Source organism: Prionailurus viverrinus, chromosome B3 (assembly GCF_022837055.1).
Source record: "Prionailurus viverrinus isolate Anna chromosome B3, UM_Priviv_1.0, whole genome shotgun sequence".
Classification (NCBI taxonomy): Eukaryota; Metazoa; Chordata; class Mammalia; order Carnivora; family Felidae; genus Prionailurus; species Prionailurus viverrinus.
The window spans coordinates 25,033,835-25,047,138 of NC_062566.1; the positions used below are offsets into that span (position 1 = coordinate 25,033,835).

A 13,304-nucleotide genomic window follows, 5' to 3' on the forward strand; every position below is an offset into this window, starting at 1 on the left:
TGCTTTCCAAAAGTTCTCATTACACCACTTCGCTTTTACAAGAGACCTACATTATACTTGTTTTCCCTAACCAAAAGAAAAGAAATCCAAAGAGAATTTCTGCTTAATGAAAAAAGGCAAAAAGCAAAAACTATATTCAGTGTTTTACAGGGAGCCATTACAGAGCTAGCACACCCCAAATAGTGAGAGAGAGTGGACTGCCACACTTATTCTCCAGGAGCTACACTCACCATCTCAGCTTTAGGCCACCATAGTTTTGAACTGTGTGAACATCTGTGCTTTATCTCAATTTATTTTGTGCATCCATTAGCAAGTTGTGTTCTAACATATCAGAAAAGACTAAAAGAGGTTATTTTGGGGTCTGGGAATGCTCAAATTTTTTTCCATATAAATTAATGGTAATTGCATCTTTATGGCATTTCAGGTTACAAAAGGTTTCATAGGAACACTACTTTCAGATAGTAGGGGAAACTTATATAATAACCATTTTGGAAAACTGTTTCTTCAAAAGTTCAACATGAACCTATCATGAGGCACTGCTAATTCATTCTTAGGTATTCACCCAAGAAAATGAAAGCACACATCTGCACAAAGATTTACACATGATGATTCACAGCACCTAGATCTATAATGGCCAAAAATTAGAAAGTAAGCAAATACCCATCAACAGGTGACTGGATTAACAAATTATGGTATTTCTATACAATGACACACTTCTCAGCAATGAAAAGGAACTGATATACACAACAGTATGGATTACATTCAAAATAACTATGTTGAGTGAAAGATGCCAGAGGAAAAGAATATATACTGTACGATTCCATTCATATAAAATTCTAGAAACTGCTAACATGTATAATGACAAAAAACAGATCAGCAATTGCACAGTAAAAGAGTTGGAGGAAGGAATGAATACAAAGAAGAATGAACAAACTTCTGAGGGTGATGGAACTGTTTATTATCTTCACTGTGCTGATGGTTTCAGGAATATATACATGTCAAAACTCATCAAATTGAAGCTTTACATATGTGCTATTTATTGTCTGTCAATTGCACCTCAAAAAAAGCTGTAAAAACATAATATACATCTCACAGGATTACTGTAAGTATGTGATATTGCACCTAATAAGTTTTAGTGAGCCTGTTATTCTGGCACAGAATAAACACTTCATAAATATTACTTCTCATATTAACAACTGAAAAAAAGTACTTGGGTAACTAATTCAATGTTCAAAGCACCTAAGATCTACCTTAGCTTCTTCCTCTTGTGCTTTTTTAACAATTGCTTGTAACTGCACCTCTCGTTTAAATTCAGCATGAAGTAATTTCTCTTCCATCATCCTGCGTCGTTGATCTAATAATTCTTCCTTCCACTTCCGGACGTCTTTCTCCTATACAGAGTTATCATATCATTAATTTCAGCATACATAGTAATTTAACAGAAGGGAAAACTGATAAACAGCTTCGGAATGATAAATTCTAGAACCCAGAAAGACCTAAAGGAGCATGACTAATGATTGAGAACACAGACTAGGAAGCCAGACTGCTTGAGTTCATAATATACTTTGGTCACCTGCTAGCTAAAATCAAATGCTGGCTCAACATGAGTGGGAATAAAACTAGCATTCAACTGAAGTTGAATTTTAGCTACATAATTATGCATTTAACAACCTCAAAAAGTATAATGCAGAAACAGCACTGGATTAAGAGCTAGACCACAGATCTTTAAAGCCCTTGCTCAGCAAATTATTGGTAATGTGACACTGGAAACAGCACTTCACCTCTCCTAGATTCAGTTTTTACACCTGTAAAATGGGATTCAGTATGTTTAGTTCTGTGACCCACAAAGAATTCTGGTGATCAGATGAGACCACATATGTAAAACAGTGTTGAAATAACAACCTATTATATAAAAGGAAGGTGGGATTTATCATTAAAATTAATGGAAAAATTAAACCAGGTTGTACCAGTTGTACAACCTCTAACATCTTGTACAATTTCAAGAATTTATTATTCTGTTTGCAGGAATACTTGGAGATTACATATATATATATGTAAGAAATTAAACTATATAATTTTTCCTGCCTGAAAAACACAGTAAGAGGTGAAGTTGTAGTTGTGTTACAGCATTTCTCTAAAGCTGAAATTAAATAATACATTAACTCTTATAGAATCCTAGAACATGCAGTTTTTCATTTTAATTTATTGATTCTGAATGATCAAAATAATAATAATGACAAATTCTTAAGATTCGGGTAAAGAGGGGCACCCAGGTGGCTCAGTCATTTGAGCATCCAACTCTTGATTTTGCCTCAGGTTATGATCCCAGGGTCGTGGGATCAAGCTCTGTGTCAGGTTCTGTGCTGAGCATAGAGTCTGCTTAAGATTCTCTCTCTCTCTCTCTCTCTCTCTCTCTCTCTCTCTCTCTCTCTCAGGGCGCCTGGGTGACTTGGTTAAGCATCTGACTCTTGATTTCAGCTCAGGTCATGATCTCACAGTTCGTGGGTTCAAGCCCTGCATTGTGCTCTGCGCTGGCAGTGGCAAGCTGCTTGGGATTCTCTGTCTCTGTCTCTGTCTCTGTCTCTCTCTCTCTCTCTGTCTCTCTCTCTCTCTGACCTTTCCGCACTCATGTTCACTCTAAGTAAATAAACATTAAAAATATATATATATTCTCTCTCTCTTTTCCTCTGCCCTTCTCCCCCACTCACACTCTCTCAAAATAAAATAAAATAAAATAAAATAAAGCATTAGGTAAAGAGAAAAATCACAGATTTCCTTCTTTTCCCAATCAACTTTTCTACTGTACTAAAGAGAATCTTATACCACACCTCATTTTTTAAAAATATTGGGATTATTTGATCCAACTATCTCTCCTAAATTTAAATTACACATTATAAGTAACGTAAATAATATATTTTTTTAGATTTTATTTTTAAATGTTTATTATTTTTTGAGAGAGAGAGAGAGAGAAAACGAGGGAGGGGCAGAGAGAGAGGGAGACACAGAATCCGAAGCAGGCTCCAGGCTCTGACCTGTCAGCACAGAGCCCAAGGGTGGGGCTAGAACCCACGAACCGTGAGATCATGATCTAAGCCAAAGTCAGACATTTAACTCACTGAACCACCCAGGCACCCCAAGATTTTATTTTTAAGGAATCTCTACATACAACATTGGGCTTGAACTCACAACCCTGAGATTAAGAGTCACTCATATGCTCCATCGACTGGGCCGGCCAGGCACCCCAATGCAAATAATATTCTAACCTATGCATATTAGTACTCTTTTCTAGTACTAGAAGGTAACAAAGGAGTTCCCATATACTGTGACAGTCACACATCTTTTGTCATGTTGTTTTAGGTACTTGAAGTACACAGACTCCAAGATGGCTCCCAACGATCCAGCCACCTAGTACTCAGATCCTTGTCTAATTCCCTCCCACACTGTACCAGGATTGCAACCAACAGAATACAGCAAAAGTGATGGTTTATCACTTCCAGGATTAGGTTATAAGAGGCAAGGGCAGCTTCGAATTTGGCAGCTCATTTGTTCTTTCCTTCTCTCTGTCTCTGTCTTTGTCTTTGTCCCCTTCTCCTTTCCTCCCTTCCTCCTGGATTACTTTCTGTGGGGAAGCGAGGGGCTATGTCATAAGGACACTTGGGCTATGAAAAGGCCCACATGGCAAATAACTGAAGTCTACAGCCAACTGCTAAAGAGGACCTGAGGCCTGCCTACAACCACATGAGTGAGTCCAGAAGTAGATACTGTAGCTCCAAATGACAGCATGACTGCAAATTCATGAAAGATTCTGAATAAAAATCACTAGGCAAGCCACTCCGGGTTCTCTTGCCCACATATAATGTGATAAACATCTGTTTTCAGTGGCTAAGTTTTGAGGTCTTTTGTTATATAGCACATGTAACTAATACAGTATTTGCCTATATTTGCCACTTTGACATAACAGTAAGAATGACCAGACACTGAGCATCAGCCATCATAATACTATGCCATTGTTATACACACTTGCCATATTTAATCATCACATCATGTTAATAATTAAAATTTTCATTTTAAAAATAAAGAAGCTGAAGGGTGCCTGGGTAGTTCAGTTGGTTAAGCGTCCGACTCTTGGTTTTGGCTCAGGTCATGATCTCACAGTTTGTGAGTTCAAGCCCCGCACAGGGCTCTATACTGACACTGTGGAGCCTACTTGGGATTTCTCTCTCCCTCTCTCTCTGCCCCTCACCAGCTTGAGCGCTCTCTCTCTCTCTCTCTCTCTCTCTCTCTCTCTAAAAATAAATAAATAAACATAAAAAATTCTTTTTAATTTGAAAAAGAAAGAAAGAAACTGAAATGTAATATTGTCAAGTAACTTGCCCAGTGCATCATATTTTATTATGTGGTAAAACCAGGATTTGAACCCTGCTTGGCCATCTCCAAATCCCATGTTCTTTCTACTATATCACACTGATCAGAAGTTGCACTTCTCTAAATATTCTAAAAATCTCTTTATAAATTCAATTAGTGCCCCAACTTATTCAAACCTGATCATCTGAAGCTCAAAACTATCCTACCAACTCATCCTACATTGTCCACAAGAGTCCCCAAAGAAACGCCCCAATGAAAACAAGAAAGGACAAAATGCAACTTCAATAATCCATGCCAACTCTGCAAACATCAATTTACTAGCTAATTTAGAAATGTCAATTTTTTTTCTTTTTTGCAGGTAACCTTCTGTAATTCAATAGGTAGAAATGCTTTTGTTTCCCAGAAAATTTAATTTTTATAGTTCTGCTAGCTTCTCTTAGACCCAAGAAACAGTCAAGTTAAAAATGAGTCCATCAATTTAAGGCTGTCAAAATTTTCTAAATATTAAAAACTCACCCTTTCTAATAATTTCTGAAGCTTTAATGTTTTCTCTTCACGTAACTTTTCCCTTAGCTGCTGTGCTTTCATTTGTTTTTCTTCATGTTTTTTCTTAGATTCTGCAATTGTTCTATTAACACAAACAAATGGATAGAAGACACAAATGTTTACATGATAAAGCCAAAAATATTTTTAGTCTTCAACATTCTTAAAATAAATACAGGAAGTACACACAACTAATTTTGGCTTAACATTTCAGGAAAACATTGTCACTTTTCAATAGATCTGTAACTATCCTGAATAATATGCCTTAAAATGTTGTATAGCAATTTTACTAAAGACTAGTCAGTTTCCCTCTTGTGAAACATTTCAAATTAATTTTCAAAGGCCAGACCTTTTACGAGATGGTGAGGAAAGTTTTTCATGCATGTGAATTCCATGGCCTGGAGGTCTAGCAGGTTCCTCCTCTACAATATCCCCCCAAGATGTATTTTGGCGCCAAGTTTCACGAGCTGCCCAGAAAAAAAGAAAACCACCATTACTGTTTAACCACACAGTTCTATAAAACCAACATTTGAGAACAGGCTTTTAAAAGGCATCAGCATTCCCACTGTAAATTATTTATTTTACACATATAAACTCCACATAATAAGATAATCTATTTTAAACCCTTTTAGCTGCACACAGACAATGCACACAGGCATACACACACAATACCTTCATAATCTGCAAGGACATCATTCCAGTCCATAGACATACCACAGAAAGATACACTCCCACTGCCCATGCTGGCCTAAAATGTAATAAGGAAGAGTGAAAAACAAATATTTGAACACAATTATCACCTTAAAAATGAACTGTAGATGTAATTTTCTTACCTGTTAGTGAGAATTTAACAGTTCAAAACCAGAAAAAAGCTATATACCTCTTATAGTTACAATAATCACCAAGTTAAAATACTATATAGTCTATATATTTTAAGAGGAAGACCAACCTACTTGTCATTAACAGCAGAGACAAATCAAGTAAATTTAAAAGAAACATATTGGCCTGATACTATTACTATATAACTCTTCCGTACTCATAGTATACCTCAGAAGAGCTCAAGATTATTCACTGGGCATTAAAAATTAATAGAAAAATATTTAAAACATTTACAGTTACTTTCATTCTGAAGAAATCCCTCTTATCAACATACATATCCTTAATGCTTAGTGATAGCAAGGTATGTATCATTTGCTTTTTATTAGTGGAACAGAAAAAAAGTAAATACCTTGGATTCTATTTCAGCCTCTGCAATTAAAATGTAAGTAATGCTGAGTTCTTACTTTTTCCAAGATTCAATTTTTTGATTTGTAAAATGAAAATAACAACTTCCAACTTGTCAGTTGCATTATATACAAAAATACTCTGTGGGGCGCCTGGGTGGCTCAGTCAGTTAAGTGTCCGACTTTGGCTCAGGTCATGATCTCACGGTTTATGGGTTTGAGCCCCATGTCAGGCTCTGTGCTGACAGCTCAGAGCCTGGAGCCTGCTTCGGATTCTGTGTCTCCCATTCTCTCTGCCCTTCCACTGCTCATGCTCTGTCTCTCTCTCTCTCAAAAATAAACAAACATTAGAAAAATTTAAAAAAATACTCTAATGGTTAAAGTGCTAAAAAATGATTTCCTATTGTTTTTGTATGAACTCTAAGTCCTTCTGGCCCTAAGAATTTTATTTCTAAATGTAATTTTTGAACAATTATGCAAAAAATTCTGAAAGCTCTCAGAAAGAACCCAAAATGGCAGTGAAGTAGGAAGACCCTAGGCTCATCTTGTCCCAGGAACACAACTAGGTAACTATCAAATCATCCTAAATACCCCCGAAATCACCCTGAAGACAGGACATACTCCACAAGTAAAGAGAGAAGAGGCCATATCAAAGAAAGTAGGAAGTGCAGACATGGGTTAGGGGAGAAACAGATCATGGGTGCTGCAGAGAGGAAGGAGCTGTGGTCACGAGGAAGGGCGAGAGAAAAAGACAAGCCCAGGAACACACAAGGAGAACGTTTCCCCAAAGCCACTAGCTTGGAAACAGAGAGGGACTGAATTTTCTGAGCTCTTGCAACCAGCAGGGTTTAAACGCTAAAGTAGTAAAGGTCAGCAGGCTTAGCTGGGATAGAGCCCGGAGGGCACAACCCCGCTCCTGGAGAGGAGGCAGGCAAACAACCCCAGGGACAGTCACTGTGGAAACAGTGATCTGAAGAACAGCTGGGGCACAAGTGATGAGATTATTCCCTATTCTAGGAGTGTTTCCCAGAGAGGCAACATTCATGGAGACTGCTGTCCAGGAACAAAGGACTGGCCGAAGCCATTTCCCTCCAACACCCCTCAGCATGAACACAAGGCCATCTGAGGGAAGCAGCTCAGCGCCAACACTGGCTGCCTAAGTTGCTTCCACCAAGTCCCACACATCTGTGCTCTAGCGGGACTGCCCTTCTCAGTCAAGCTTGCCTCAGCCCTAGTGTGGTGAGTCCCTCTCCCAGAAAAACAGCACAAACCCCTGCCCACACCACATCTCCTGACCAGAGAGTTCTACAAGACCTTGGTTCTGGTGGAGTTGGTGTCAGGTCTTAATGCACAAACACACCAGAGCACATCTAGTTAAAACTTACCACATTCAGGCCAGGGACCAAACACTGCCCCCAGCAGGCAAGGAGAGGCTCTACAGACAACTGGCCTAAAGGGCAGAGCAGCCAAAACACAACAGTAAAGCATGTATAGCACACACCAGAGCCAATCCCTGAAGCGCCAGGCCCTGGGCAGTACATAAGGCCATTACTTTCAGGAGAAGGAGACATAACTGGCTTTTCTAACACAGAGAAGAAGGCAGATACCAGATAAAATGCCAAGACAGAGGAATTTATCCCAAATGAAAACAAGATAAGGCAAACAGATATAAGTAACATGCCTGATGGAGAATTTAAAGCAATAATCATAAAGATACTCACTGGGCTTGAGAAAAGAAGACATCAGTGAGACCCTTACAACAGAGATAAAAGAGTTTTAAAAAAATCAACCAGAGATGAATGAAATAAATGAGATTGGAAACAGGCTTGATGCAATGAACAGCAGGCTGGAAGAAGCAGAGGAATGAACTAGTGACCTAAAAGATAAAATAATCAACAATAATGAAGCTGAACAAAAGAAAGAATAATTATGCAACACAAGAATAGACTTAGGGAACTCAGTGACCCCATCAAATATAAAAACATTCATATCAGAAGAGTCCCAGAAAGCAGAAAATATTATTTCAAGAAATAACAGCAGAAAATTTCCATAATCTGGGAAAGGAAACAGACATCAAGATCCAGGAGCACAGGGAACTCTGATCAAAATCATCAAAAGCGGGCCAACACCAAGACACATTGTAATCAAATTTTAAAATACAGTGAAAGAAAAAATCCTAAAAGCAGCAAGACAAAAGAAGTCCTTAATTTACAAAAGACCACCCCTCAGGTTAGCAATAGATCTCTCCACAGAAACCTGGCAAGCCAGAAGTAAGTGGCATGCTCCATTCAATGTGCTAAATGGAAAAAGTCTGCAGCCAAGAATACTCTATCCTGCAAGGCTATCATTCAGAATAAAAGGGGAGATACAGAGCTTTCCAAACAAAAATTAAAGGAGTTCATGACCACTAAACCAGCCCTGCAATAAATATTAAAGGGGACTCTTTGAGTACAAAGGCCAAAAGTGACAAAGGCAAGAAAGGATCAGAGGAAATCTCCATTAAAAACAACAAAACAAGTAATAAAATGGCAATAAATACATATCTATCAATAATTACTTTGAATGTAAATGGACCAAATGCTCCAATCAAAAGACATAGGGTGTCAGAAGGGATTAAAAAAAATAAGACCCCTCTATATGCTGCCTACAAGAGACTCATTTTAGACCTAAAGACACCTGAAGATTGAAAGTGAGGGAGTGGAGAAACATTTATCACTCAAATGGATGTCAAAATAAAGTCCAAGTAGCAATACTTATATGGGACAAACTAGACTTTTTTTTCTTGTATTGTCTTTATCCTGCTTTGGTATCAGAACAGTACTGGCCTCATGGAATGATTTTGAATATGTTTCCTCTCTTCCATTATTTATGAGATTTGGTAAATATTGTCATTGGTTTTTTTTTTTTTTAATGTTTGGTAGAATTCCACCAATGAAACCATGTGGTCTTAGACTTTTCTGTGCTCAGAGTTTTGATTCCCAATTCAACTTTCATTTTTGTTATTGGTCTAAGAAGGTTTCCTACTTCTTAGATTCAAGATTCATGACTCAATCTTGGTAACTTGTACGTTTTTAGGAATTTTGTTTGTTTGGTTTTCTTCTAGTTATTTGATTAATATATAATTATAGTAATCTGTTATCATCTGTTGTATTGTTTTCTCTTCTATTTTTCATTTTGGCTTATGTGTCTTCTCTCCTTTTTCTTAATGTAAAGTATTGCCAATTTTATTTCCTTTTTTTTTTTTTTTGGAAAAAACAGTCATGACTTTCAATGTTATATTATTGTTTACTCTGGTCTCTACTTCTGATTTTTCTTTGTTATTTCCTTCCTCTACTAAATTTCACCTAAGTCTCTTCTTTTCCTAGTTCCTTGTGATATAATGTTGTTTACTTCAACACTTTTTCTTAATACAAGCATTTATAGCATCTAGCATCTAACATTTGCTTTTTGCTGCATCCCATAGGTTACAGAATATTGTGTTTTATTTTTCTTTTGTTTAAAATTTTTTTTTTATTGGTTTTCTTTATTCTTGAGAGGCAGAGACAGAGCATGTGGGGGGAGGGGCAGAGAGAGAGGGAGACACAGAATCCGAAGCAGGCTCCAGGCTCTGAGCTGTCAGCACAGAGCCTGATGTGGGGCCCCAACTCACGAACCATGAGATCATGACCTGAGCCAATGTTGGACACTCAACCAACCGAGCCACCCAAGTGCCCGTTTTAAGACATATCTTAATTTGCCATTGGATTTCTTATTTGGCCCATTGTTTGTGCAGTGGTGTGTTAATATTTACACATTAAATATTTAATATTTACATTGTAGATTTTCCAGCTTTGTTTTATTGTGGATCTTTAGTTTTGTACCATTGTAAATGGAAATTAGTATGATTTCAGTCTTTTTTTTTAATGTTTTTTATTTACTTTTTATTTATTTATTTATTTATTTATTTATTTATTTATTTATTTATTTATTTATTTTTGAGAGAGAGGGAGACAGAGTACAAGCAGGGGAGAGGGGCAGAGAGAGAGAGAGACAGAATCCACGAAGCAGGCTCCAGGCTCTGAGCTGTCAGCACACAGCCTGATGCGGGGCTCAAACCCATGAACTAAAAGATCATGACCTGAACCAAAGTCAGACACTTAACCAACTGAGCCAACCAGGCACCCCGATTTCAGTCTTCTTAATTTGTAATATTTGTTATGTCTCTGGGATTCTTTTGTGAATACTTAAAAAAAATGTCTATTCTATTTTTCTTGGATGGAATGTTTTAAATATATCTTTTAGAATCATGTATTCTGAAGTATGCTTCAAATAAAAAATGCTCTTGTTGGAAAAAAAAATACCCTTCTTTACCTGAGGGTGCTCGTTTAAAATAAAGCTATCAGAGGGGAGATAGCTGGGGGAATGAGTGAAACAGGTGATGGGGATTAAGGGTACACTTAGGATGAGCACTGAGTAAAGATGTACGGAATTGGTGATCACTATATTACACCTGAAATTAATACAACACTATATGTTAACTATACTGGAATTTAAAAAAAATAAAAAATAAAAAACAAAAATTTTTAATTTAAAAAATAAAACCTCACAGAAAAGTCACTGTCGTTGTCAGTTTCAATATTAATATCGTTGTTTTCTTCTGCTTCAATTTCTCTGGTTAACTGCTCCTCTTCAGCAATAGCACTAGCAATAGCTTCTTCATTGGCCTTTTCTAGACGATCTGCTAGCTCTTCTTTTTTAGCAAGAACTTCTGCCATGGACTAAAAGTTAAAAACAAACAAACAAAAGAATCATCAATTAAGTGGAAAGTAATCATTTCTTTATGTACTAACGACACACTCAACAGTATACATAAAATAGCATTGATCTAGAATTATAAAATGTGGGGTTCAGTATAAGTTCAACCACTTGCTACTTGTGTGACTGGGAAGCTTCTTAAAACCAAGAGCCTATTTTGTATTCCATAAAATGGTACAATAATTCATGACTTACCTTCATCATGAGACAGCTGTGTATGAGAAACTGTGAAGTTATACAAATAACAGGTATTATTATTAATGTCAAAGTATGAATTTCATTTGAGTGCCAAAATTCAAAACAGTTGTAGATCAAGTATCTTTAAGACAAAAGAAAAGCACTATAAAAGGAATATAGCCTGCTTGGGATTTTCCCTCTCTCCCTCTCTCTCTGCTCCTCCCCAGCTCACGCTCTCTCAAAATAAATAAACTGTAAAAAAAAAATTTGAAATTATAGTAAATCTAAAAACCTAGATCCACTGTAGCTAGGTTTTATATTAGCACATTTTTTACAACAATGGCAAAAGTTGAGCTTAAATAGAAAGGTTCAAACAGTCATTTTCTATTAAATTTTTTTCATGTTTATTTATTTTTGAGAGAGTGAAAGACAGAGTGTGAGCTGCGTAAGGGGCAGAGAGAGGGAGACACAGAATCCAAAGCAGGTTCCAGGCTCTGAGCTGTCAGCACAGAGCCTGAAGCGGGGCTCAAACTCACTAGCTGTGAGATCATGACCTAAGCCAAAGTAGGACGCTTAACCAACTGAGCCACCCAGGTGCCCCTTGAACAGTCATTTTCTACCAAAATTTCTGTTGAATAAGATAACCGAATTATTATTATTATTATTATTATTATTATTATTATTATTTACCTTTAGCTACAGGACTACTGCATTGAGAAAGAAAAGAAAAAGTTCTGTCATCACAGGCAGCAATTCTCTACAACCCCCCACTGAGAACCTATACAATGAGGTACATGTAGAGAGCAATCCAAAGATTTAGCTCCACCAAGACAAATCCAAACACAAAAGGTTTTTAAAATCTGGTTTAATTAAAATTCTTCTAAGAACTCTAAGAATATACTAATATTCATATCAAAAGCAGAGTATGTAAAGTACGTAAATTTGATCCTTAAAATAACTAAGAGTTTTTAATATTCTACCACAAGCTTATTTATACATGTGATCAAAATAAAATGGATGAAAGAATTTTTAAATAACTATTTAGTGCTTATTTAAGTATGGGATCTTTTTCCTCTTCTGAAATTTGATTCTCACAGAATCAATTCACAAAATAAATAATATGATGCCTAGCTATGCAAATAAAAAATATAAATATGACCAATTTCTATCGCATATATTAAACCTAGTACTTACATGACCATAATTATGTTTCACCTTTAAGAACAGTCACACTAAAAGAGCCAACTTAAAATATAATTTTCTCTTTATTCCTTACTTTAAATTTTTAAATGTTTTTCTTAATACTATAGAGCCCTTATTTTTCCCTTATACAAACCCCTATTCAAGTTTCATCTGTGTCTAATGTTATTATCTAAGATACATAATTTGATCTAATACCATCTGTCAATAGCATCTTTCAGCATGATAAGGCACTAAGTTTTTAAGGAAAGTACAGTATACGGTGGCCATTTAAAAAATAAAATTTGATGGGGCACCTTGGTGACTCAGTCGGCTAAGCATATGACTGATTTCACCTCAGGTCATGATCTCATGGTTTGTGAGATCAAGCCTTGAGACAGTGTGGAGCTTGCTTGGGACTCTCTCTCTCTCTCTCTCTCTCTCTCTCTCTCTCTCTCTCTCTCTACCTCTCCCCCACTTGTACACGTGCATGCTCTCTCTCTCTCAAAATAAATAAAAATAAAGTAAAATAAGATTTGAATGATTTTTCTCAGTAATTTTTTGTGTGTGCCTATTTCTTCTGAAAGTTACTTTTATACTAGACTAACCCATTCTGGATTATCCTCAGGTCATATATCTTACTACTAAAGTGAGAAATAGACATGAGGACAAATAAGTAGTCATCTAAAAGCATAAAACTGTAATTCCAAATCAACACATTTTTAAAGGTTCTGCAATAGGGATGGTAAATAAATTTCATCTTGAAGACCAACTCCAAGCAAATGGCAGAGGCTATCTAAAGAACTCTAAAGTCCAGTAGGCAACATTTCCCATCCATCAGAGTGCTAGATGTTGCATGGAAGACTTTATTGTTACTGGTTTAGTTTCTTAATGCCAGACTAAAAAACATTTGATCAAATCACAAAATGAATGATTTTAGCAACAGCTATTTAGCGATCTTATTTTCGTCCTCTACAAAATGAGAAGCATCTCAAAGCTTGCTATAAGAATAAAATATTAAAA

At 36.5% G+C, this 13,304-nt stretch overlaps 1 protein-coding gene across 7 annotated transcripts in view; it reads right to left on the minus strand.

Annotated features, from left to right (window-relative positions):
• Positions 1 to 13,304, minus strand: part of SCAPER (S-phase cyclin A associated protein in the ER) — a 532,470-nt gene that overhangs the window by 388,886 nt on the left and 130,280 nt on the right. For all 7 annotated transcript variants that reach the window (XM_047863178.1, XM_047863179.1, XM_047863174.1 and 4 more), the window contains 5 exons: positions 10,718 to 10,888; positions 5,581 to 5,656; positions 5,258 to 5,375; positions 4,882 to 4,993; positions 1,251 to 1,391 (listed from right to left, as the gene is read on the minus strand). In XM_047863178.1, coding sequence (XP_047719134.1) covers positions 1,251 to 1,391; positions 4,882 to 4,993; positions 5,258 to 5,375; positions 5,581 to 5,656; positions 10,718 to 10,888 — 618 coding nt within the window. The remainder of the gene's footprint in view (positions 1 to 1,250; positions 1,392 to 4,881; positions 4,994 to 5,257; positions 5,376 to 5,580; positions 5,657 to 10,717; positions 10,889 to 13,304) is intronic.